This window comes from Aptenodytes forsteri, unplaced genomic scaffold (genome assembly GCF_000699145.1).
Source record: "Aptenodytes forsteri isolate BGI_AS27 unplaced genomic scaffold, ASM69914v1 Scaffold84, whole genome shotgun sequence".
In the NCBI taxonomy this organism is placed as follows: Eukaryota; Metazoa; Chordata; class Aves; order Sphenisciformes; family Spheniscidae; genus Aptenodytes; species Aptenodytes forsteri.
Window position 1 is genome coordinate 3,487,130 of NW_008795492.1, and position 25,904 is coordinate 3,513,033.

At 36.7% G+C, this 25,904-nt stretch overlaps 1 protein-coding gene across 6 annotated transcripts in view; it reads left to right on the forward strand.

The window, feature by feature from the left end:
* Window positions 1-25,904, forward strand: part of MKL2 (MKL1/myocardin like 2) — an 83,624-nt gene that overhangs the window by 24,304 nt on the left and 33,416 nt on the right. For 4 of the 6 annotated variants that reach the window (XM_009281645.1, XM_009281648.1, XM_009281647.1 and 1 more), the window contains exon 4: window positions 25,716-25,781. In XM_009281645.1, the coding sequence (XP_009279920.1) occupies window positions 25,716-25,781 (66 nt within the window). Of the gene's footprint in view, window positions 1-10,026; window positions 10,354-25,715; window positions 25,782-25,904 lie in introns of those variants that run through there. The other 2 variants (XM_009281646.2, XM_019472668.1) reach the window with 1 other exon arrangement.

A 25,904-nucleotide genomic window follows, 5' to 3' on the forward strand; every position in this document is an offset into this window, starting at 1 on the left:
TAACCAATTAATGTTTCATATTTTAATAGCAGGGCAAGTAATGGGAGTTTTCAAGCTGATGTGCTAGATAGAGGTTTTATTGCAGGGCTGAAATACTTCAACTGAACCATCTCTAAAGCAAACTCTTTAATTATTTGGGGTTAGAACAACAAACTGTTTATAGAAGGTAACCTTGTGTATGCATTTCGGTGTAATAACAAAGAATCATCTTCGCAGGATGTTGTATGTTGGTCTTCTGGACTGTCACAATTTTAACATTTGCCTTTTTCTTTTGAGCTGTTTTCAAGTTAACGGCTGTGGGCAATACTGGCTTACTAATGAAATAAATTTCAGTTTCTCATTAGTCTGCATCTTCCTGGATAATTAAGCAATACATACAATGCATTGATCGTGTAAACTTGTGCCCTGTTTATTGCAGCATATTATCGTGCCTGTTCTCTGGAGGCCAACTCTTGTTTCACTTGCCAAAAAGCAGCAAAAGTTACCTTTTCATTGGTTCTGCTTTTCATACTTGTCACCTACTGAGTGGACACCGAAGACATGCCTGTGATTCTGGCAGTCTAATGGCAACCACTGGTGTATAGTCCATGTCTGTCATGTGAGCAGCTGGGCTCCTCACATAAATGGAGGTTGGGAAACAGAATGCCACGGCCTTAAGAAGCTCTTGGTTTGCGTCCCTGCCTGAAGGATGCTAGGTTGTGTACACTGTATTTGCTTTTTTAGTCAAGCTGCTGTGTTCTTAGGAAGGACAGTGGTTGGGGAAGGAGAAAAGTGACAGAGATGAGGCTCTTCTGTAGGAGCAGGAGGGAGAAAATTGATGAGTAGGTGTTGTTTAGCTGGACTGCATTGGAGGAAGAGTGACGGAGTAGCAGGCAGCATGGCACAGCTGAAGTACTAGTCAGAACAATATGCTACCCACACACTGTACCACAGTTTCACAAGCTTCTGTCTGAGAGCCAGGAGGTGGCAAGGGAGGGAAGGATAGGCTGTCTGCTGCTGACAGCAGGAGGGTGGATGGGAATGATGCTGCTTGCAGCCTTCCAACCTGCTGTTTCAGAGCCAAAGGGTGGGAAGGGATTGCACACGCAGATACCATCAAAAAAACGAAGCACTGCATGAGCAAAGCTTTTTGCATGCTGAATTAGTACTTTCCCAGAATTGGTGAGCATGCCACTTTGTCTGGTAGAGGTAAGTGTGAAGGTCTGGGTGTCAGGAGCCATGCAATCGTGGTTGTTTCAAGGTACCTGTAGAATGAAGAGGTCCTAGCTTCTATGTTTTACAGCAATCTCTCTTGGCTTTGCAGTGGCTTCCTTGACTATCCCGCTGTGCCAGAACTTCCTTATGACAGTGGCTACTAGTTTCTGAAAAAGAGACACATGTAAGTTACTCTTGTGCAGTTGTCATCCACAGATGAGAGCCTGGTTATATTCTTGTAAAATGGGTAGAGAATTGGTTGGCTCCTATACGGGCCATTGACTGTTCTTTAGCACTCTGTAGGCCTGCCTTAGCTCTTTGTCTTGGCTATAAATCATTTCAGATTGTGAGTGTGCCCGTTCTCTATCCTCTGCATTGTGTGGAGAAACAGATTTGATCTAGCTAATGGAAGCTAATGGGTGTCTGCTTCTCTAATCTCAGAACCAGAGTAGATACGGGATTGCATTCTGGTTCTGTTTGGGGTTGTATGTCATGTACTGGAGGAGGGTAGAAAAGGTTGTGATGTGCCTACTGTGGCTATCAGCTAGATCTTGCTCTTTGATGGCTAGCAACTAATATTCTACAGCAGAATTGAGCTAATTGAGAAAAGAGCTAAGAGTCTTGCATGTTTTGTCAGGAAAAAAGCCTTGGGACAGTGAACATCTTAAAGTAAAAGCAAGACCGGTAAAATCTCTATCAGAAGAAATTGGCCCAAAGAAATGAGTGCCTCTGGCTGCATAAGAACAATGACGTTCAGGAGCAAAGACCCCGAGGCACTGAAGGTCGGATGAGAATGACAGCTTCCTATGGGCCACTAGAGCTTGTGGAGAACTGTGGTGAATTAAGGTGAAGATGCAGCACGCACACACACACCTCCCCCCCAAACCAAAACAAAAAAAACACGACCCAAAAAAACCAAAACCAAAATGAAAACAAATACTCCAAATGGTGTATATTGAGTCCTCCTGAGGGACCAGTCAAGCCAGCTGGGAGACAGACAGTTCTCAAAATAACTGAATGAAATCTACATCACGCTTAACCTAATGATATTACTTAAATAAATTTGATGAACCAAGGGAATTTTTCTGGCATCCAAAAGAGTCGTGGGTATATTAGTTTGCCTGTTATCTCTTATCTTCCACTCCCTCATTATGTAGCACTGGTAACATGCATTCTTGGCATAGCTTTATGGCTTCTGAACAAATTCTTAATCCTCTGTGTAGTTAATAGATTTGAAGCTGCACATTTGATACTAGGGAATCAGGTGAAATTTGGGACATTCTCCTTGTACGACAGTCTTTTTCCACTCTTTTGAGAACTGCAATTAGGCATAATTTTTCCTCTCCTAATGGTACATAGGTAGGTTACTGTGCTTAGAAGTTATTTTCTTGAGAGAGTTGGGAGAGAGAAAGTGGAGAAAAGATGACTAGTGGGAAGACTAGAGAACAACAAATGGAAAACTTAGTTCTGATTAAAGCAATAGATTGGCACAGAAAATAATTGGAAATGTCAACTTAAATTCAGCAGTTTCATAGGCACTAAGCTGAAAGCAATGAGATCTGGAAAACAGCATATGGATATTCTAAAAAACAAAAAGTAAGTATATTCTAAAAGATCTATCTAGATATAGAAGTAGTATACAATTTATATTAGTTTACAATAGAAGTGTGTGTATATATAGTATATGTACTCTGTGTGTGTGTGTGTAGAAGAATGGTTGCCCAGAGAGGTGGTGGAATCTCCATCCGTGGAGATACTAAAAATCTGACTGGGCACAGTCCTGGGCACCCTGTTCCAACTGACCCTGCTTGAGCAGGTGGTTGGGCTAGGTCATCTCAAGAGGTTGCTTCCAACCTCCACGATTCTGTGATTTGTCTTTCCTTTAAGGTTTTAATAGTTCATGGAATATTCACTTCAAATATTCTACTAAATAATCCTTTGTAAGAACACACAGCATATTGTAATTAATATATATTTGTCTCTGCATTTTGGGTTTTTTTTGGGGGGTGCTGTGGTTTTTTGGGGAGTTTGTTTTGTTGGGTTTTTTTAATAGTGTCAGTAGAAGAAACGAATGTCTTTTAATGTGCGGATTCTTTTAGTCTCCCTGTAAATATTTGAATGTTGTCTTATCTGTTATGAGGTGAGAGAGCAAACTGAGTAGGTACTGATTTCCCAGTAAGTCTGTCTTTGTCATTGGTACTGCCAGTTCCCACAATCCTAGCATTCCCAGGGCATCAGTCAGTGTCTACAAGGAACAATTTTCAAATATTAAAGCATGTGAAAAGACATACAGGCCAAAACTCAGAGCTCTCTAGGGACTGTGACCTCTTAAATGGAATATATTCTGACATTTTCACAGGCTACATGAAAGAATTCCAGCAGGGTCATTCCATTTGGTAAACTTCTAAACAAACATTCCGTCATTTTAGTTTGATTTATAGATTTTTTTTTTTTTTTTAACTTTCTGCTTATTGTGAAGAGATTAACATGGGAGACATGACCTGTGACTGACTCAATTTAAGGCATCTGGTGTATATGAAAAGATCCTGTTAGAGGGCTTGGCATTTGAGTGATTACAGGAGATATGGAAAGTATGTTTTCCTTTAAAGAGGACTCTTGATCAAACTGTCTTATTCTGACTTTTTTTCCTGAAATTCCTTGTGGATAACTAAATGCATAGCTAGAAAAGAATGTTGAGTTAATTTTAAATTCCACTGTATAATTATTTTACATTGTTACAACTAAATCCTAGCTGCATATGTTATCGTTGAAATGTTAGCTTGTGATACAGGCACTACAAGAAGGTAATGTAGTGCAAAGAGAACTGGTAATTGACGTGCAGTACTTACTATATGAGCCTTTTGCAAATCATAGGTAGCATGGTGGATGACCAAATATTGTCCTTTAAAAATTATATATTTATATATATTTTTATATATATGCAGTTAAAAAAATATAAATATATTTTTATGTATATTTTATATATACTTACTAAACATTTGTTTACTTATTTAGATGTCTGTATGGGCAAGGCTGAATGGTAGGGAATTTTCATTTAAACAGTGAACACTGCCAACGTACGTCCTCCCTTAAAAGGAATTTGTGCAGATTTTAGTGGGAGAAGATAAGTAGAACATGCAGACTTATAAATTTGATATCACTGTAAGTGTTTGGGATTTTTCTGGGAAGAGTAACTGAGGTAGATGGTGACCATAATTTGGATTGTTTGGGTCTTTGTTACCACAATGGTGGAGAATATAGGTGGAAGTTTCCAGTCCTTCTGAGGTAGGTAATTCCTTAGTCACAGCATAGCACACAATCCTATTTCAAAAATTACTCAAATTTTTTCATTTGACTTTTTGAAAAAACAAATAGAAATATATACTTGATGTTTTACTAGCGAAAGAATATGAAGATGAGAGACGTTAATGTTTTGGGTTTTGTATGTTTATCTTAAATACAAGCATAAGACTGTATAAGATTTACTGCTGAGTTGTTTGACAGATGTCTTAAGTGTTCAAAGCAAAGAACTTATGTACTGGTATAGGAAAAAAAAGGTATTTTTAACAAAACAAGAAGGCAGAATAGAAATCTATTGTAAGTGGCAATTGGGGGAGGGGCAAACAAAAAAAAACAAAGCAAAAACCCTTAAGTTAACAGTTTGAGGTAACATTCTTACTGTTTAAAGAAGTAATAGAAGAAATTATAACAGGGATTATTTAAATGAATGTTTTAGTTTGTGTCATCAGAGCACTATTTTCCTATGTGAAGAAATTATTACACAATGATGAACAATGGGATTATCCTAACACAACAATAAAGGACCAAGAAATTCATCAAGGTGTGTGTAAAGCCAAGATGAAATAAATGTAATTAAGTTTTTTCCCCCACTTCAAAATCTTGTGGTAGTGAAATAGATTAAGTACCTAAGGCTGTTCTAATTTTTTTTATTATTATTTTTGTCTAGAGTTTAAATTCATCTGTAGGGTTGGGTTTTTTTATGGGATTGCAAAGGAATGAGCTCCATATCGTGTGAAGAGTTGGAATGTACTTTTAAAGCAATTGTTGCTTAGTTACTTCATGTTTAATGAGGTTGTAAAGTTGCTCACAGTTAGTGATCTCACTCACCAGATCACTGATACTTAAAAAGATAACGGGTCTATTCTGCGAGGCAGACAAGCAGGCACTGTGGAGGGTACAATGTTGCTGCATTGTTTCCTCCTGCACATTGTGATTTTGGCAAATATCTTTTAGGCACTTCCTCTTTTTAAATAATGCTTTTTCTGTAGGCTGAAGGTTGGCAGAACACTTGCAAGTCTGTGTTGCAGGAGGATGGAAAGAAAAAACATTGATTACCTTAGATTAAAAGCAAACAAATGTTTATGAAAAACTTTAGAAATACTTTGCTATTAAATGAGATGTTACTGGATTTTGCTTTATGGAACTGATAAGGATGTTCCATTCTGAAGCCTTTTTTCTTCATTTCACCCACTTGTATACAATATATACAACTTAAATTGAAATTAAAATGAGAGGTACTTCTACCCTCTGAAGATGATACAAATTCCAACAGATTTAATTTTTATTGAAACGAAAAGCTTGTTGTGTATTTTTTACTCCAACTTATGGTTTTGATACACTGATGCTGTTTGTAATTGGGCTTAAACCTGTAATTGATAGATAACAACATGCACTGCTTAAGATTTTCTTCTAGCTGAAAGAGATACTCGTTTCTATCAAACAACAAAACGTAAGTGTTTCAGCCACAGTTTTGTTTCTAGCTCATTACAGGTTTCTGTGTGATCCTCAGTGTCATTTAGCTATTTGTTAAAAATAGCTCTTTGGAAACAGGTACATGTTCAAATCAGAGAGGTTATACATCTGATACATACTTTGGAAATGAGTCGTTCTCTCCCCTTTATTACGAAACCTTCTGTATTTAAGTACACAGCAGCAGAAAGATGAGATGCAAATTTAGCAATTTGAAAAAGTTTTTTGGCCTGTTTTTTAATAATGCCATCAGTTTGAAACGACAATCCAAATTCCAGCTGCCTTTTGGAAACTGAACACAAAAGCATTTCAAACTGAGTGGAGTTGAAAGACCCCAAGCTTTTTTTGTATATATTTTGTATTTCATGGGTTGTGTTCTATTTATTGTATAAGTGCTAAAATAAAGAAAAGGCTTTAAAGAGTAGTCAAAGAACAAACAAGTTGCTATTGTTTCACTAATACTTATTTAAAGGATTTTTTGTTATAGGACAAAATGGGTAATTTGGATGGGAAAGTATTAAGTTCCCACCATTGAAGTCTTCCACCAGTTCTTTTAAGATAGATGTGGAATTAGCATCCTTTAAAACCAACAATGAAAGTAACTGCTGTACAAAGCAGTTTTTATATGTCAAAACAATGACCTTCAAGACAGATACTATCCAAACATAGGAAGTATGTTTAAAGTATCAACATGGTGTTGGTGGACGATGACAGGGCTTCTGCTATTTTGTAACAGCTTAAAAAATTACTATCAGATTTGAAAGTGCGTAAGTAAATCTGAGACGTAGGTACGGTGCTTTAGCAGTCAAAGGTAAGAACATATGTGAACTGTTCTAGGAGAGTTAGAAATTTATTTCATTTAGCAGGGAAAAGGCAGCTCGTAAATGGCAGGTGGATTGGCTCTCTGGGGATCATGAGGAGGCACTTTGCCTTGATTCACGTGGGACCTGCTCATGACTGGAAGACACCTTTGAACAACTGAGTATTGTTAGCTAGCAGATGAATTTAGTACTTGAATGTGCTAACCAGCTAACAGTGTTTCTGTTCCTTCTAGTACAGTTTTTAGGAATGTGAGAACGTAGCTCATAAAAACATGCTCTTTTGCCATGTTACAGTGCTGCAACTACAGCTACTGAGCTGGCAGTTGAGATGCCTCCAGGTGCCTGTGAAACTGTCTCAGAATTTTTGACTTTTCTAATAAACATTTTGAGACATGGTGATTGTTTCTTCTCTGAAGCCTTATCACTAAAAATAGTCGAACTATATTGTTGATCACTCAAGTAACCGGTATATCCAAATTATTAGTTGAGCTTGGATTAACGTATATACAAGGCTGCTGGGAAAACAAGATGTTGTTGGAATATGAGGCTTTTTTGTGATTGGGGGATAAACGTCATTTTTTTGTGCAGGGATTTAAGAGAAACTGTTCCCTGGGCGGAATGTCCAGATGTTCTCAATATTCACAGTATAACTGAATCTGAACTAAAACTATTTTCTTCTTCCAAGGTATCTTTTCTTCCTCTTCAGTTGTTATGTCTGCCCGCACCCCAACTATTCAATATTGTATAGCGTTTCTTGGCAACTACAATATTTGGTTACATGGAAAATACGCAGCATCATTTTGACCATTCATCTCTCTGCACAAGAATTTAATCACTTATTTTCCATAAATTCTGTGATTCCTGCTTTTCTTCATAAAGTTATTTGCAAATTACTGTTGAGATTTTGATCAGACTTCTTAAAGGTGTTTAAAAATATTAATCTGTCTGTTAGCTTGTATTGAACTAGGAGGTGAATTTGAAGCAAAATATTAGGCTTAACCCCAAGTGGCTGAAGCATAAGCATATTCGGTTCTGTAAATTCTGCTGTGGAGTGGGTACCCTTGAAAAAGGGGAGGAGTGGATAGCAGGAACTCCATGGTACTGAAGCTCATCTTTCTGAACAGGTGAGAAACGCTCATGAAGGCTTGAACTGCTGTTACCCAACTGCTATTACTGTGATCCGGCATTCACTTGAGCGCTGGACACTCTTAATTTATATTAAGCACTATAAACAGATAGGAATGGATAGAACTACCTTCAGAACTATGACATTTGAAGGAAAATGTATTACTCCTTGGGTTCTTTAATTACAGACTTCCTTATTAGTACGTTGATTTTTTTAATTTCAAAATACTCTGTTCTCTGAATCATTTTGAAATTGCTTCAGACCAAAGTAGCAATTTTTCAGAAAATGTGTGAAGTGCACTGTACCCTTCCCATAAAACAACTTCTGCTGTCACATATTGTTATACTGTTAGAATACAACTGATCCATCCAAACTGTTAACTTCTCTGAAAATGCAGAGTTATAATCTGGTATATCCATAACTGTGTAAGATTCTGTTTATTGACTGTGTCAGATTTTCATACAGGTTTCTTAGGCGGTATGTGTTTGTATTCTGTCTGGATCCCCCACCCTCCCCCCCCACCCCTGAATGTGTGGCATTTCTCAACAGTAATTTTGTTTCTTATGCATAGTAAGCGTTCGGGCTGCAGGCAGTGAGGAAGTTCATTTGATTTATGAGTTCTTCCACAGTATTTTTTTTTTCTTTCCGTTCAGTAAAAACCACTGCAAAAGCAGATGTGTTGGAATAGTCTATAATTTGTATTTAAGCAAAATCTAATTTAAGCTGATAATTTTTATACAAATGATGTGCAAACAACAAATCTTTAGGCTGGGAGAGCTGCCTCAAATCATTTATGCTGCAAGAGTTTTTCTTTTGCCGGTATTTTCAGCTCCTTAGATATCAAGAAGTTGATACAGCCTAGTAAGCTCACATCTCCTTTGAATCTGCAGTTCTGAGTAGATCTAGGTCTCCCTTCTCCCAGCAGTAGGAAGATAGGGAGAGGCTTTCAAGTCCTGCTGGCTGTGTCATGCAGCCCCACGCTCCATGGTATCAATTGCTTGCCCTGGGAGCACACTTTTAAGGTGAAGAGTTGGTGTTGAATGATTGTCTTGTAGAAAGATCCGAAGAGGCAAGATGATTTTTTTTCTAGTTTCCACTTTTAAAAATTCTGCATCAGGTGTTTGTTATTGTATATAGAGCTTTTCAAATCTGGTGCCATAAAAATGAAACGGTTAGATGAGTGGAGATATCCTTTAAATTTCAGGCTGAAGGATTTAAAATATAAAGTAGGGGTGTGGAAAATATGTATAATGATAGCATTTTTAGGCCAAAGGGAAGGGAGAATGCACCTGCTGGAGTTACTTGTTGACACGTAGTGACTACTTAAAATTATGTATAGTTTATTTTCTCTAAATACATGAAATGCAAACTAGTCTGCTGTTCCCTCATGGCCAGTGCCAGATAATTAGAGGGGATCCCTTTCCCCAAAACCTTCCAGGTTGACACTGAAGTTGATGACTCGTGAGATAAATGGGATATGCTGGAGAGAATGGCAGATCAGAAGCTGTGGGAGGAAACGCTCCTAAAACTGCTGGGAATAATGAGATGTGTAACTAATGCAAAAAGGAGAATAATAAAATACTTGGTTTTAGATATTTACAACAAGGAACAGAATCTCTTTTATACTGCAAGGAAAGACCTGGAAATAATCAATGGTTTTCCCACTTATTCTGCTAGGTAAATGTCTCTGAGACAAGACCTGGGGCTGGGAAGGTTCCTCAACATAACTTTTTCAAATGCCAGTGTGCAGCTTTGTTTACTGGTGAAACTTAATGAGTAATGAATGTGCCAGTCAGGCAAAGATAAAGTATTTCTGCTGCCTGCAGCAGTGTTCAGAGTAGTGGGGGAAGGGAGAAGGAAGGGGAAAAGGGAGAGAGTCCTCAGCAGTAGTTTGTCTTGGGTATCAGCGAATGCTGCTCCTTCAGCAACTGCTGGATTTATTTTTAACTGCTTGACTCATTCTTTGTCAGATGATTGACCATCAAGCTGCATATTGAAACACGAATGTGCGGAGGAAGCAAGCGTAACTGAAGGAAAAGGGGGAGTGGTTATCTAGGAAAAGAGGTGGGATGTGGGAGTTCTGCTTCACATGCTCTGTGCCTGCTGTCTGAGTGAGTTACAGGCTCCAAAGCAGACTGAGTGTGCTGCAGGTCAACCTAGAAAGTGAAGGATGATGGCTGCTTTCGGCTGCACAAAGGCGCAATTGCTCATTTATTAGGAGAAGGGACCTGGAAGCAGTGTTCGGGACAGCAGTGTACTGCTTGACAGTTTAATATTTTTTTTTCCTATGCTGGATGTTGCCATTCTAAAGGATTCTCATCATGATCGATAGCTCCAAGAAGCAGCAACAGGGCTTTTCTGAGATTTTACCTGCAGGAGATGTTAAGCCGCTGAAGGAGAAGGAATGCCTTGAGGTGAACAGCCAGAAAAGTCTCAAGGAAGGTCAGTCACTTGCTGGTTGGGGGACAGAAAATGAAGAAGTACTGGGCAGATTCAGTTCACCGGCATTTGTGGTGTAATGCTGTATGTCAGGAAGAATTTTTGTACATTAAATTAGGTATTGTTTTCCCTCTTAAAAAAATTTCTAAAAGCTAAGTTTAGAATTTACCTGAGACTATTAAAATAATGATGGTAATAGCTTGATAGAAATTGTAGTATGAAGAAAAATCAGTGATTAAGTACTCTTTTCATAGTAGCATTTAGTGTTGAATTCATGAAATACTCTGAAGTTGTCCTGTAAATATTGCATAAAATGCTTCAAAATGTCACTATTGAAATAAATATAATGAAATAAATGTCATTAAATATGACACTGTTAAAAATAAAACCCCGCAAACCTTTAGTTTTAGACATGTACTACTACCTCATTTTCAATAGTGCTTTTCTCAGTTGTCTTTCTCTAGAATTCCCTTCTCCCCTCATACTTTAAGTTAGATTTGACTCTGCTTTCCAGATGTATGCTTTTCAAATTACGTTATGTCTCCTTAAATGATTGTTATTAGATTGTGCATTAAATTGATGCAACGCACAAGCATTAGTTTGTAAAATAGCAATAGTCTGAGGATATGTGGAGCATCATTTAAAGCTGACAAATGGTACTATACCATATTCATCTAAAGTAGTATTTGTTAGGCTGTGGCAGTAATACTGCTGAGACATGGAAGTTGTCTTATTCCTTCTAGCTGGCGGTATTCTTCTAGCTGGCCTGCGTTAAGGAGGAGAAGGAAGAGACCTCTTGAGGTCAGCTGCCAGCCCTGTACAGAACAGTTTAACTGGTGTATGTTAACATACCAGGCTCTTGGCAGTTCAAGATTCAAACTCCAACTTCTTAATCAGGCAGAAACAAACTGTATTTGTAGTAGACAAAATTCCTTCTTTCCTTTTACAGTACTCTGCCTTGGCTTTTACTCCAGACATCTCTGGACTGTCTGGTGATTCAGAGATTTCTTCCTGGGTGTTGTGGCAAGACTGCTGTTTTTCCCCCTTCCTACATCAGATCAGGCCTTTCTCAGAATTTAAATGCTAGGTTTTGTTTGTTTGTTTTTAAACTTGGATCTTAATAATGTTTAAAATAGCAAAAAGATAGCCCATATTCATTATTGAATTCAGTAACTGACAGTTTATTTTAAAAAACCCTTTACTTGGCTCTAAGTTAGGGCTAGAGAAAACACTGATTTTTATAGAATGCACTGATACCGAAGGTTTCTTATTGATTGGATAGATAAGGTAATAAGTTGAGTGTTGATGCACGTGGCTGTGGCTGAGAGCATAACGGTTCTGCTTCCTTTACAGCAGGAAAGTACCGATTGAAAGACAGTGATTGAAGAGAAAGGGCCAAAGAGAAAGCCAGTGGCTTCTTTTTCATGGTGTTTGCTTTGCACCTCCAAACAGGCCCACTTAAACCTGCTGCTGCTGCCTCTGAAGCTCTGGGGGGCAACAGGAACAAAGAAAGAAGGCGAGGAAGTTGAGAGGGACAGAGGAGTAAGCATACTATTGTGGGAAATACTGTAGGAAAAAAACCCTAACTAATCTAAGCTACCAAGAAATAAAGGGGAGAAAGACATGAAAAAGTGAGCATGGTGGATAGTGTAGGTGAGCTAATAAGTAACCACGGTAATCATTATCTTCAATCTTCTTTGAATATGTCAGTTATGCAGAAAGTGGATGAAAGAAAGTACCTTACAATAATGACAGTCTGTCAGAGTAGCAAAAACCCTGCAATTATGGGACACTCTTCCATTCTAAATTCATGAATATTTTAGAGTTTAAATTATTCAGTGCATAAAAGAAGATATAATTGTTTTCCACAATTGCTATCTTTGCTTCCTTTTCTCTGCTTTAGTACCTGTTCTTCATTTTTACTTTCCCCAGTGAATATTGCTTATCCTTTTAGCTCTCCTAAGTTTGGCAGCCTAATAATTAAAATAATGAACCTCTTTTGAGAGTATGAATGACTACAGGATCTCCTCTTCCAGCCTTTCCTCTTTCTAAAGCTTAAAAAAAACAAGCATTTTCTTTCTTGTAGTATATAGAATGAATTATTGAAAACATTGCAAGTCTGCTTGATTTGCATCTAGAAAGACTAAAACAGAGCTTCACCTTTTCAGTTTATAATGTTACAAAATGTGTAGTTCAGGTATTCTGTAGATTTTTAAAAAATCAATTGCATTTGTTAATTTCATCCTATTTAAATAACACTATAAATAACATTAAAACACTTCTTATTTTACAGAACAATATATTCTAAATTAGCTTGTGGCATTCTGCCTCTTTTTTTTTTTTTTTTTCCCTTTCTTTTTCCTTTAATTCAGGCAGTGATGTGACTGGTTCTGCCACTTGAATCATCAACCATTTTTTGTTAGGACACAAAAATACTTATGAGTACCATCTGTGAATGGTTAAAACTGCAAAAATTACAAATGTGATTCTGTTGGCAAACACAGATGAAGTACGTAGAGGTCAAGTAATTCAGAAGGTGCTACAGCCTTCGCTTCATAATCTATTTTGCACAGTTTGATAAATCTAAAAATCTAGAGTTAGTACAGTGTGCTTACTTCAGCAATGAGTACCTTATGAGAATTGTTAGGTGCAGTTCTTTTTTTACTTAGTATTTCTTTATAAGGAAAGAGACTTTTGATGGAAACACAAATCCCAACACTGTCTTCAGCAAATTAATATTAAGGGCATTGGAAGGTTAGATTACAAGGATGAATCTTTTTCTTTGCTTAGGCTAATGAATACTCTTAGAAGATACCCATTATAGCATCCTATAACACAGGAGGAAATCCTCTTAATTACCCCACTTTCTTGTAAACAACTCATATGTTATCGTTACATATTGTCTGTTCTGTGGAAACAGTTCCTAATTTTATCTGTTTTATCAAAATCACCTTTTGTATGAGCAAGGAACAAAAATACTTTTTGGCTCTGAGGCTAATACAGTGCTAATTAAACAGCTTTTTCAGAAATTCCTGTAGTATTCACTTCTAATGTCAAGTAAGTGGCCAAAACATTTAGAAAATTCAAGTGAAAAGTCTTGAATGAAATCAGGACATCATTGTGCATACAGTTAGTAAGAAAGAGTTAGTATCATCACAATGCATATATTAGGAATTAGAAATACATTTAGGTTGCAGATTAGGTGGTTTCTAACTGAGGAGCGAAGTGAATTTAGGAAGTCTTGCCTTGTACCCTAAGTTGTTGTAATATATTGATTGATGAGCTCCTGCAAGAGTGTATGACTGTGCAGAACTTTTGAAGACACGGTATTAAATTGGTGAAACAAAGCAGTATGGTGCTGTCTCAGGTGGGATTTAAAAGGAGATTGGATCCCAGTTTGTTTGCACCATATTTTTCATACATTAATATGAGCTTCAAAATTACCAGTTGCCTGCAGGTTACTGTAAGGAAAAAAAAATAACCAGGAAGGAAATTTTCTTTCCACCTTGAAACATAATTCTTTCCTGGATTTGTATTGCTTTTTAATTTTACTGTTTTGTGAGGAACTGGAGACTGGCAAGTGCTAGAAACAGGATACAGGGTGGAATGAATGAAGCACGGGGATTTCTCTGGTGCCTTCTGGAAATGTCTTCATTCTGCCTGGATAATAGATAACCAGATTTAGTCAGGAAGGACTTCTTCCTTTCCTCACCTGCAGTCAAATCAATATTGCATGAGAATTGTTTATTTAACAGATTTCCTGCTGTTGCTGGCATGTTGAGCGTTGGTGATACTCTTGACCTCTACTGCTCTCCTGCGGTGGCATGTTAGGCTTAGAGATTCTACTGTTGGTTTGCTGGTTTTGTTGGGGTTTGGTTTTTTTTTTTGGTTTTTGGTTTGTTTTTGTATTGTGGGGGTTTTTGGGTTTTTTTTTTTTAAAAGCTTTAAGTTTTGTTATATGGTGTTTAGAGGTGTTTTTATGACCCCTTATCAGTGGCAGTCTATCAGATATGTTTCTTGAGACACAGATAATGAGAAAAATACAAAAAAAAAAAAAAAATTTATTCCTATCATTTTAGTTAATAAAGGAAGCACTATAAATTCAGTGTACTGATCCTGAGAGGCTGTGTTAAATTCTTAACTTTATCTATCTACCATAAACAGTCTCTTTAATGGCAGTGGGATAATTGTATGTCTTACAAGTAAATCAGCACTTACTCTGCGAAATTTTCTTCTTCGGTGTAGCACTTAAATGAATAATAAATATATGGTAATGCCATTATAATAAACACGTTCCTAAATACTTCGATAAACCAAGGCCACAATGTATTAATTTGATTTGGTATGTAATCTGTATAGAATTAGAGGATACAGTAGCTAACCAAGAATTCTAAGGAAACTTGCTACGGCTACTACAAGATTTCTTAAAGGTTTTATAAAGGGTTCGGATTAAGACTGCTGCTGCCAAAAGTAGGTGTAGTCTCATCCAGCCCTACCCTGCTTACTGCCAGCCTCTTTCTTGTGTTGGCATTAGTAATTATGCAACCCTGAAGTGAGTAGGATCAATGAACAGGTATTACTGAAGACTATTTATTTCAATAGTGTTAGTTTTCAGCCAGATCAGAGCACTGACCTGACAGGCTGCATCTTTGCCAGTGTTGATGCAACAGAAGCAGCTGGGATTGGAGGGAGGAAGAGACCATTGTCTTTTCATGAGTAATCCTGTCTTAGATCTTACTAAGTTATGAAACCACACTCTGAAACCACTGTCTCTTTTGTTGCTATGCTGGAGGTTTCTTCTTTCCTTTCACAAAGCATCCAACAAAACATGTATGTACCTCAGCCTTTTTAATACAAAGTCCTTTTTAATGCAGCAACTTCACTGTCACTGCAAGCAATCTGACTCATCCACAGAGCAAACATCTGCAGAAATGTGATATTGTCTACATAGCAGAGTTGACACAATGCCATTGCTTACATCCCAGTTTGCAATCAGGCATCTTAGTGTAAATCCACCTTCCTCAGTGTTTTGAGTTAATGTGTAATCTCGTGAGTTTGAGGATCTGCTTGGGTATGCATTTTGTTTGCTGGCTCTACTGTGTCTGGGAAAAGCATGGAAAATGGAGGTAGTATCTTCTTGAGAGGGCTTGGCTGGAAATCATCTGTCATCATTCAATGCAGTATGCTCCAAATTATCACAAAGCAAGTCTGTAGTAGATGTAGAATTTGAACACAAGTTTCATGAGTCCCTTGACAGAACATTTCTTGGCTGATAGTAGTATTTGAGGAAATGCAAATTATTATTTAAAAAACCAGAAGACTGTACTAAGCAGAGGAATACTTGCAGGTTTAGAAAATGTAATTATTGTTAATATACTTAAGGTATGGAATTTTACAGAATACACTGAAATGTAAGCTTTAGTTTATTCAGATTTCCTACCCAAGATCGTAGTGATTTTTCTCATTTTAAAGATTTAAACAGAATTGTGAAAAGTGTAGATTTTGTTTTTTACATATACATGCGTATGTATAGATTCATCCCAGCAGACATTCTGGTAATTTGTTTGGAGGCTCGTGTATGTTCTGGCTTGTTTCTAAGCAACATGTTCCATAGCAATAGGATACAATACAAATTGTCCTATATCCTAGTCATTTAAGCTTCTCAGCTGATGATATTGTTATGCTTTATATTTTTGTTATAAATGTCAAGTTTACATTTAGCTATCTTTCCCATCTAGCTTTTCATTTTCTACTTTCAGTATAATGATGTTATTTCTGGAAACAGCTATGTATACATTATTACTGGCTCACAGACAAAAGCTTAAATCACAGTGGTATAATTTAAAAGATTTGGAGGTCCTGCAGGGTTTCCCTCCGGAATTCTGAAGAGATTATCTGAAATGGCCCTCAGTAGTCTCTACTCACATGCTTTGCATTTATCCAGAACACTTCTAAGCTGAAATGAGAGTATGACTGAAAAATTGCTTAAAATGAGTATGCATCAGAGGCTGTTTCAGTTTTTTTAATTATTTTGGATATAGTCTTAGCAGAAAAATCACATATACAACAATGGGAAAAAAGAACATTGAAAGTATATAAAACTAAATAAGGGATTTTTTTATAAAAACAAGTAAAAATAAGTAAAATATTTTCTTTTTTTAAATGATACCCTGGCATACGTGAAAGTTTTGAAGACTGAACTGGATATAACATGTTCACTCATGTTTAGATGTTGTCTGATTTCTTTAATGATGAATTATTTTTATTTTAAAATTGAGAGTATTTAACCTGCTGTATCGCTATCTTCAGGCTGATGGGAGGTGAGGACCACAATTTTAAATGCATTTTATCTTTAAAATGCTGTACAACTTATTTAGAATCACTTCCAACAAATTACAGGTAGCTAAATATTTTCTTTTCATTGACATGCCATATAAATTAAAAGAAGGCTATGTTACCAAATTTCTGACTTTGGACAGATGTGGAATGAGTAATGCCAGGTGCAAACCAGCTACCATATTCCATAACCTTCCTGAATTGTGTACCTTGCGTATCACCTGCTCTTTCTTTTACTTATTATACAAAACATTCAGTTTATTAAATTTTTAGTTTTATTCACAGAACAAATATTAGTTGAAAAGATCAACTGTTTTTTTTTCAATAAAGCATTTAACGATTATTAATAGAGTACAACACCCCATATAGAGTTGAGGGAGAAACAGTCACAACTCAGGAGAAAGGAAAACATCTATCTCTGTGAAATTAGCTTAGTGTAAATTATGCTGTTTAGAAAATGCCATATAAACTTTTAAGTCCAAGCAGATGGTGTTTGGGAGTGCAAGGGTTAACAACTGAAAGAGGCACAGAGTTAAGTACTTGATACCCAATTTTTGCCATTCTGTAACTGTCGCCCTGTGCTGTGAGGTTGGTCCAGAATTCTAATACAAAGCTGATGCTTAGATCACTTGTATAGTCCACCTACCATCGGCTAAAATACTCTCTTCTACTTTACTGCCACCCTGCTGTTCATATACTTGCATTAATGTTGTAGTCCTGATGCCAAATAACTCGTTATAAATTACTTCAGATCGAGGATACAATAGAATAGTTCATCTCCTGCAGCAGTGCTTCGTTGCAACTAGAACGTCTGTTGTTAACATCTATTATTCTGTGTTTCAACCTCAACATGTTAAGAGACCTTGGCTGCATAAAAGCTGTTTTAAGCTGGCAGAAAGAAATGGAGGCTTTCTGTGTAACAGCTTTTAATTTAAAGGAAACGGCCCTGTTTCCAGCACTGTCTGTTTCCATGGCAGCCAGCCTAGCAGCCTGAACTGGAGTTTCTACTGCTCTTGGAAATTTCCAAGGGAGTATGCAGGAATGTTGGGCGTTGCATTTTCCCATTTTTACTTGCAGTTTTAAGAGCTTAAATAGCTAATATCCACTGGATTTTAGCTTTGGAAGAAATAATGAGATGATTACATACAGAACATGAAAAAATATTGATGCATTATTTTTCTCCTTGCTGTCATTTGAAAGAACTGTATGCTAATGAACCCCTTCTCAATGGTTTAGTGTCTGTTTCATCTGTGTAATTGTTAATGTCAACAACTATTTGCTGTTTCATAGTACCTTCTATAAAAAGATAACATTTAAATTTTATTTTCAATTAATAGGATATGTAATTACCTGTATTAGATGTGGAATTACTAGTGCTGGAATTGTGCACAGTGTGAGTACTGGTTTTTTTCAAGACAAGAAGCAGTGGTGAAAGCTTGTCAATCAGTGTAGATAGCATTGTTCCTGCCGGACAACTATCAATTTATTTTTGGCCTCTTTACATTCCAGTGCTTGTGATTATATAGTACTACTTTGAGACATCTTTTCCATAGGATACAAATTACAGGTTTGTAACAGAATACACTTGTTCAACTTTGATAATAGCTGTTTGTTCTAAGTTATTTAATAATACACTTTATTTTCACTTACTCTACCATTCACACTGAGCAAGACCTGACTGGACTGCTCTATGTTTCTTACCTTTCAAAGGGTCTTATACAGAATGCGATGTGTACTTGCTTAGGTGCCTATTTGTGCCAGCTTTCTTGCATTCAAACCAGCATAGCGCTTCAGCAAGCTATTGAGGATCTGCTTGTTTTGGTTATTCTTAATCTTTATGCCCCTTTAGGGCATAGTGTATGTGAACCTGAACAGTACTCACTGTTTGAAAACAGGCCATTAACCTTATAAAATTTACTGCTATATAAAAATAAGTTTCAATATAATAAAGTGCCTTGGTTAACAGATAACCTCTCCTTTTTGGTACTATCATCTCTATTCCCTTGCATATAGAAGCATTGATTCCCTGGTATGCTAACACTGGAAGAAACTGAAAGAGTGGAAGCACCAGCCTCTGGCACTCAGTTTTTCAGGTGGTGAAAAACATATACCTCCAGTGAAGTCAGAAGATTTCTACTGACTTTTATGAGAGTCAGACAACCAGATGTTCTTATTGTGAGGCGGGATTATGCTTTTTGGTTTTGTCGGTATCAAATAAGCTATCTAAGATTTAACGGTCATTTTATTGACTGAAGAAAACACATGGAAATTTTGGAATCTCTTCACCTGGTGTTAAAGTGCTGATCTTAAAATCATACACTGACTTGAAAATAAAAAAGAATACCCTCCCTTCCCCCTCAGTCAACACAGGAGTTTGACTCAGCTCTCTGTGCATGGCTTTTATTCAGAAGCAGTTCAAAGACAATTTCTTAGAGTTGCAGTGTTGTGAAGGGGGCTTCCTGCCAGATAATGTGAAGTGTAAAATATTTGTGCCATCTTTTAGCAACTAGATTTGCTCAGTGGTGTTAACATAGCCCTTCTTCTGCACATACACTTTAAATATGAAGAACAGTATTACTGATGTTAATAGTGTATTAACATATCTAAATCTTTGTCAATTCTGGGCCTTTATTTTGGAGATCATCTTCTATGATTTTAGATGTTATGCAGGTAACTGCCTGATTTTAAAAGTGTAAAAGTGAGAGGTAAACTATTGGGCAACAAGCTGAATGGATTTACCCCGATAAGAACAATCTGTTAAACACGGTGTTTGAGTTAAGTATCACCCCCTGGGGGACTTTGTTTTGTAGTACTTCATGTCTTTTGAATTCTCCTTTCCCCAGATTTCACACTGGTTTGTCTATAACGGTTCTTTGTAATAAGGGGGGGGGGGGGGGGCGACACCCCCCCAAAAAACCCCCCACCCCAAAAAAACCCCAAAACACTAGAACAAATAGTACAGTATAATAACTTTGGCTAATGCCTCAGTGGTTTTTAGATTTTTTGGAAGCTGTGTCCTCCTATCTCAGCCATCCTTATTAGATTTACCTCTTTGTGTGTTACTGACTGTTCTAGAAATTTCTTGCTATATGAATTTCTATATTTATGATAAGCAAAGTCTGTATTAGATTTAATGACATTAGATTTAAACCAACCTGCATTCTATTCTATAGAGAGTTTTTCACTGAAATAAATCAGCAATTCTTTGCCAAAAGTGCAAAGCTGTGCTCCATTCTCATATCGTTCATTCTTGTCTTAGAAGATAATTTCATCACATTTTCCTTATTGAAAACTTGTGATTTAGTTTCCATGACTCCCATCTTCCACATCTTTCTGGCTGTTCTTTGAGCTGCTTTTTGTGGGTCCCCATTTCCTTTTGAGCTTTTCACAAACCTCATTCCTATTCCCTTCCTTTATACCTACTTCAGGTTCATCTCCAGTATAAAGATACAAGTCTGTCTGTAACTTGTTTCCGCTCAGTTGTAGGACTCAGTCTAACTACAATGACAATAGAAAGGTCGTACCTGACTGTAGTATGACCATCTGCTCTGACACGCAGACCTGTAAGCCAAATATCCTCTTTGACTAGATGTAGCTATGCAAGTCATGTACAGGTGTTACCATTTCTTTCTTAGAAACATCTCTGCTTTTTACTTTTTGTTGCTATGGGGGCTAAACGTATTTTAGGTCCTTACATCTTTTATTGAGATATAAATATTAGCTTTTTCCTGTTTGCTTTGGAAAAGCAAAAGTTTTTTTCAGCTTTTCAACTTTTTAAAATAATACATTTAGGGGTTTTATTCACATTTACTTTCTATTTAGAAACTTTCTTTAATTAACGGAGTTCAACTGTTCAATATTTATTTAAAAAAAAAAAAAATCAGACACCAGACTTTTTTTAACCTTCTTAATTTCGGAGTTGTTTGCAAAAGCAAACATCTGGTTTTCATCCAACTTTGTTTGTGTTTAACCTCCTTGCTCTGGTCAAGTCAAAATCTTCAATGATTATCATCTTATACCGTCTTTCTGACTGAGTCATCTCTTCTTTAGTATTCCCCCTGCAGTGCTTGCCTATTAGTCATGCTACAGGCTGTCCTTTTTTTAATATGTAATATATGTAAGTTCCTGATATTTATTTAGTAAGTGAATAAATGCACGTTCTCTATATCTTCTATAACTCTCATTTTTTTCAGTCCTCCCACAGTTCTTATGACTTGTCCAGATACACATGGGACAACTTCAAGACCATCCCTTGTTTGCTTTGTGATGCCCAGTGTAGGTTAACAGATGATGGGTAGGCAAGTAGTGTTATGAGAGACAATAACTATTTGGTTTTTTTATATATATATTTGCTAAAAAATGCTAAAGCTTCACAGCTGAGCACATACAGTTTATGTGCAGGTACATTCTTACTGCTCTTCTCATCCTTCTGCTATAGTCCACTACGTATTCTCTTGTATGACTATACGTTGTTTAGGATATGGGTCACTTTTTACTCTTTCTGCAAAGCTTAAGCCAAGTATCTGATCATAATTGAAGCCACAAATCATAGATACAATACATTCACAAATTATGCAGCAGGGCTTCCCATCATCTACATTTTGGAATTAATGTTCACTAAAGAATTAGTTGAAACCAGTTGGAAAATAAGAGATAAGCTACCTACATTCTTACCACTACTTTTTGCTGAACAGATTTATTTTAGTCTTCCTCCTCCATTTCCTGGGTGAATACCACCCATCGTGGCCATGGCCAAGCAGCATTAATTTTCAGGAACTGACAGAAATCGCATCAGCCACAAACATAAGTAACACATCCACTGGGGTATGTTTTTACAGTGTTGATGCTTGCATGTTGTAGGGCTGTGTGTGAGCGTGACGACAGAGGGAGGTATAGCCTTTCCCCCTTTCTGACGCATCTCACACCAGATAGCACAAGCAGGGAGCTGCAGGAACTGCATCGCACTCAATGGGTCTGTACCACGCGCTCACAGTGTTCAAAGTATCTTCCTCTTTGGACACACACATGGTATGTTCCTGACGCTTCCATGTTACTAGTGCTGTTTAAAGAGGGTTCAAAACAGGACCTTGACACAGAAACTTTGGTGCGTTATTTTTTGAGGGGTTTTTGTTTGTGGGGCGGTTTGTTTGTCTGTTTTCCAAGAGAAACTTCAGCAGCTGAATGTACCTCAGGCAGACTCTTTTTAAAGTATACTTTAGGGGAATACATATTAGAAGTGTTGGAGTAGTTATTTAGCTTACTTGTATTGGCAAAGTGCAGTGTGAGGCTTTTCTGATTTTTTTTTTTCCTCCCACAAACTTGCCAATGAAAAATTAAAATGCAATAATTGCTAAATCCTGAACTGGTGGGATGCGTTTAGACTATCCAATCCAACCGTATGACCTAATGGTGAACATTGTCTGTCTTGGTGTAGTGGAATGCCAAATAGAAGTCTGATCCTTTTCATATGAAAGATGAAAAGCCTTGGTCTGAGAGTCATGTCAATATCTGGATCTGGGAAAGCCAGATCTCTAATTAATAAATAATAGTATTTCTGATAAAACTCTGCCCCTTTATATGTAATTCTAGGAGTTAAACTAATTTCTTAAAAAAAGCACTGTCAAGCTATTTTTTCCTGCACGAAGACTTTGCACATCGTGTTTGAGATTGCAGTGATACTTCAGAATTTTAAATAAGTAAAGTCTGATAAAATGAAGAACAAGAATCTGTTGTCTGTAGTAGGTTTCATAGAGTAGATGGTATATGCACTTCCTACAAAATAATTTCCCAATTTAATCAGCTGTCCAAATTGGTGAATTAGTGAGGGCTTTCAAATTGTTATCAACTCTGCAAAACAGTGTGATCGTTCTATAGTGTGAAGGTCAATTTGAAAGTTGTTTAACTTTCCCACTTCTGTTTACTAATACCTGAAAGCACCATACTAGCAATGCTTAGGTAGCCGTGGCTGAACCAGCTACACCTCCAAAATGGGTTTTATGATAAAGCTCAGTAAAAAAGAAAGTCTGAGTAAAAAACATACTAGAAATCAGAAATACCATGTACCACAAATGCATTTTTTCTTAATAGACGACTTGCCTGTCACATGTTGGTAGATGACTTAACATCAGTGATAACATTCCTGCACCTGTTGTAATATTACCAGCATTCGTTTGTTGATCCACTGCGTTCTGGGTGATAGAATTGAAAAAAATACTAACTCTGATTTACTTACTGTGTCTGATGACGTATATCAGCTCTACCCTGGACATAACTGATGTTAGAGCAGGTCATTTTTCTTGAGACCTTGAGCCTGAAATAAAGAGGCGTATGTTTAAAACTGGCTTGTAACTAGGTAAAATACATGGTAGACTCATTTGTAGTGTGTTTAGTGTTCCAAGTAAGCCAAATTTAAGTACGGTGTGAATTTGGACCAAATACAGCTGTATAGCATGGATGAGATTTCTGCCCAAAGCAGGACATGCTTTTCAACCCTTTCCATGGCTTCCTAGTTGTGTAAGAGGAAGCATAGTTTGACTGAAGAACAGAAGAAAGTCAAGTTTTAATCTACTCAAGACCAAAAATATTGGGTCTGAAATACGGTAGTCTTGCCGTGCTGTTTATAAATTGTCTCTCACATCATTTGGATGGGTAAAACTATTTAAGATTTTTAAAGGGATTGCCTATTTAGTTTTAAGACTAACTCTGAGCTTTTTTGATTTTACCGTTGTAAGCAAGAGAATTCAAAACAAGAATGTATCAGAGTTTTTGTTTTCCTGTAAACACCACAGCAGTTAGTGAATTTCTCAGTGCTTTGTGCTAGTGCAGCAGGAAATTCTTAGAAGTAGCCCCAGGGATAGAAGCTTAACATCGTAACATTATATCGTATGCTTGACATGCATTTCCATTGAAATGTGCATTTCTTGACGTTTTCTGTAGGAATGGGCTAAGTCCTGATCCAATACATTATTTTTCTTAATTCACACTTACTTGTATAAAGCTTGTGGATTTTTAAAGTTGGATGTACAGTTGCATAAATGTGTGTTTGCACACAATTATCTGCATTTTTTTGGGCAGATTAGACCAACTGGACTTAGAAACCCACATAGTTTTCTGCAGAAAGATTTGAACTTTCTCTGCCCATGCTCTGAACTTGCTGGCAGTATGTAGCTATCTATACTACGCTGCCAAACCCAGCCTAGGAAGTGCTGCTGAAAGGAGTGTGTAACAGCACCATTTGAGTTGGTTCCAGACTTCAGGCAGCACAGGTTTGCATCTACTAGTAAGAGATACCGTAAGAGGTCACGGCTTACCTGGAGCCACGTAAAATTAAGGAAGACAAAAAATAAATCATTAAAACTATTATAAAATAATTCTTCAGTTAACTTTTTCCAGTCATTTAATATTACTTGGAAAACACAATTCATTACTTAAAGTAGGTATTTTCAAGTTTCCAGAGGAACTCAATACGTTTTGAATGACTTCCCATCAATTTACATTTTACTGTTGTTGCTTTTGCATTCTCCCATCGCTGTCCTTTGTAATTCTTGTGTAACAATATTGTAAACTCTGAACAGAACTGCCGTGCCACAGCCCTGAAATGTTTGTATTTAAATTCTCAATGTTTGTGTGACACAAGAAAATAATGTCCTTGTTTTCAGGACTTGCTATTCCCAGTCTTAATGCTTTAGCCAGAGGAGTATCCTTCCTGTACTGTAGAACAGGAAATAAGCTGGTTCCTTCTAAATTCTGAAAACAATGAACTTTGTCCTTAGCCTGACTTTTTAGAAATTACATTCATTCTGAATGTTTTGGACAATGCATTAGTTTGTTTTGCTTCCTTGTGAAATACAATGGGAACAGTATGTCATAATCATACATCCATAATAAGCTATCAAGACAGAATTTAAGAATGTAAATATTACATCTTTAATATATTTTTTTCTTGACCAAGCATCTTGACCATCTCTTGTTCAAAAGATGAAGTTTCACATTAGGGTAATGGCTATATGTGTCTAAGAAATAATGAAGCACTATGATAAATTGATACAGAAACAAGGGGAAGTCAACAATAGAAGAAACAAACAACTTTTTTTTTTTCCTTCTTCTTCTTTATTTTCCTGGGAACACTTACAAAAAAGCCCTAATCTTTGAAAGTAGGCGGCCTTTATGTCTATGCCCTCCCCCTGGTTTTGTGCAGTTCCTGGTATAGTATTTAATGTATCACATTAATTCTTACAGTAACAATAAGATGAGAACCTTTGTTAATTTTGAACATTTTATTAGTAATGAAACATAAGAAGTTACTTCTGAAACTGTAAATAGTTTTTACAAATTTGACAGTATGTATCACTTTTTTGGTGTTTTTAAATAAGCCAAATAAAATCTGGCTTCTCTTCAGTTTTTTGTGTTTCAGCAAGATTTATTTAAATGTACAATAAGCAAGCCTTTATAAAAAAAAAAAAAAAATCCTTAAGGAAAAACAATGAACCAAACACATACAGCTTTTCTTTTAAAATGCTCTGCAAACATAATTTCTATTTCAGCATATTTCAACATATATTCAGACATACAGTCATGTAAGATTGATTTAAGACATGTAAGAAGGCTGTATAATCATTACGTGTTGCAGTTTACGGTATAAGCTATACCTCACTATGTTTTCTTGAACCTAAGAGTAGCGTTACAAGGAGGGGAAAAAAATCCTAGAATTAGATGTATACTTAGTACCTCTTATGAGGCATAGCTGATAGGAAAAGTGGATGTATGGATGAAATACAGTCCCTTTATCAGATGTGACCAAAAAGCAGTAAACTCCAATATAAATGGGGATTGGAAGCAATCGCTCCAAACTATGTTAATAGCAGTTGATCCTAAACAATAGGTGTCTTAGAGGTTACTGTCAGGTCTGAAGACATGTCGAAAAAATATTTCTAAAGTTGAAATACTTGGTATCTTTTGAATGGTTTTTTTTGTACTTTCAGAGGGATAGTATGCTTACATATGAATGAATGATTGTTTTCTTTTGTCAGTACTTCAGCTGAGACTACAACAAAGACGGACACGAGAACAGCTGGTGGACCAGGGCATCATGCCACGTAAGACACGTTATTTCTAGTAATTTGTATTACTATACTGTATTGATTATGAACTGAATATATGAAATAATGAAGATAAGCATTTCTGTGAGAATCATTAAAAATAACTTTATCATTTGAAAA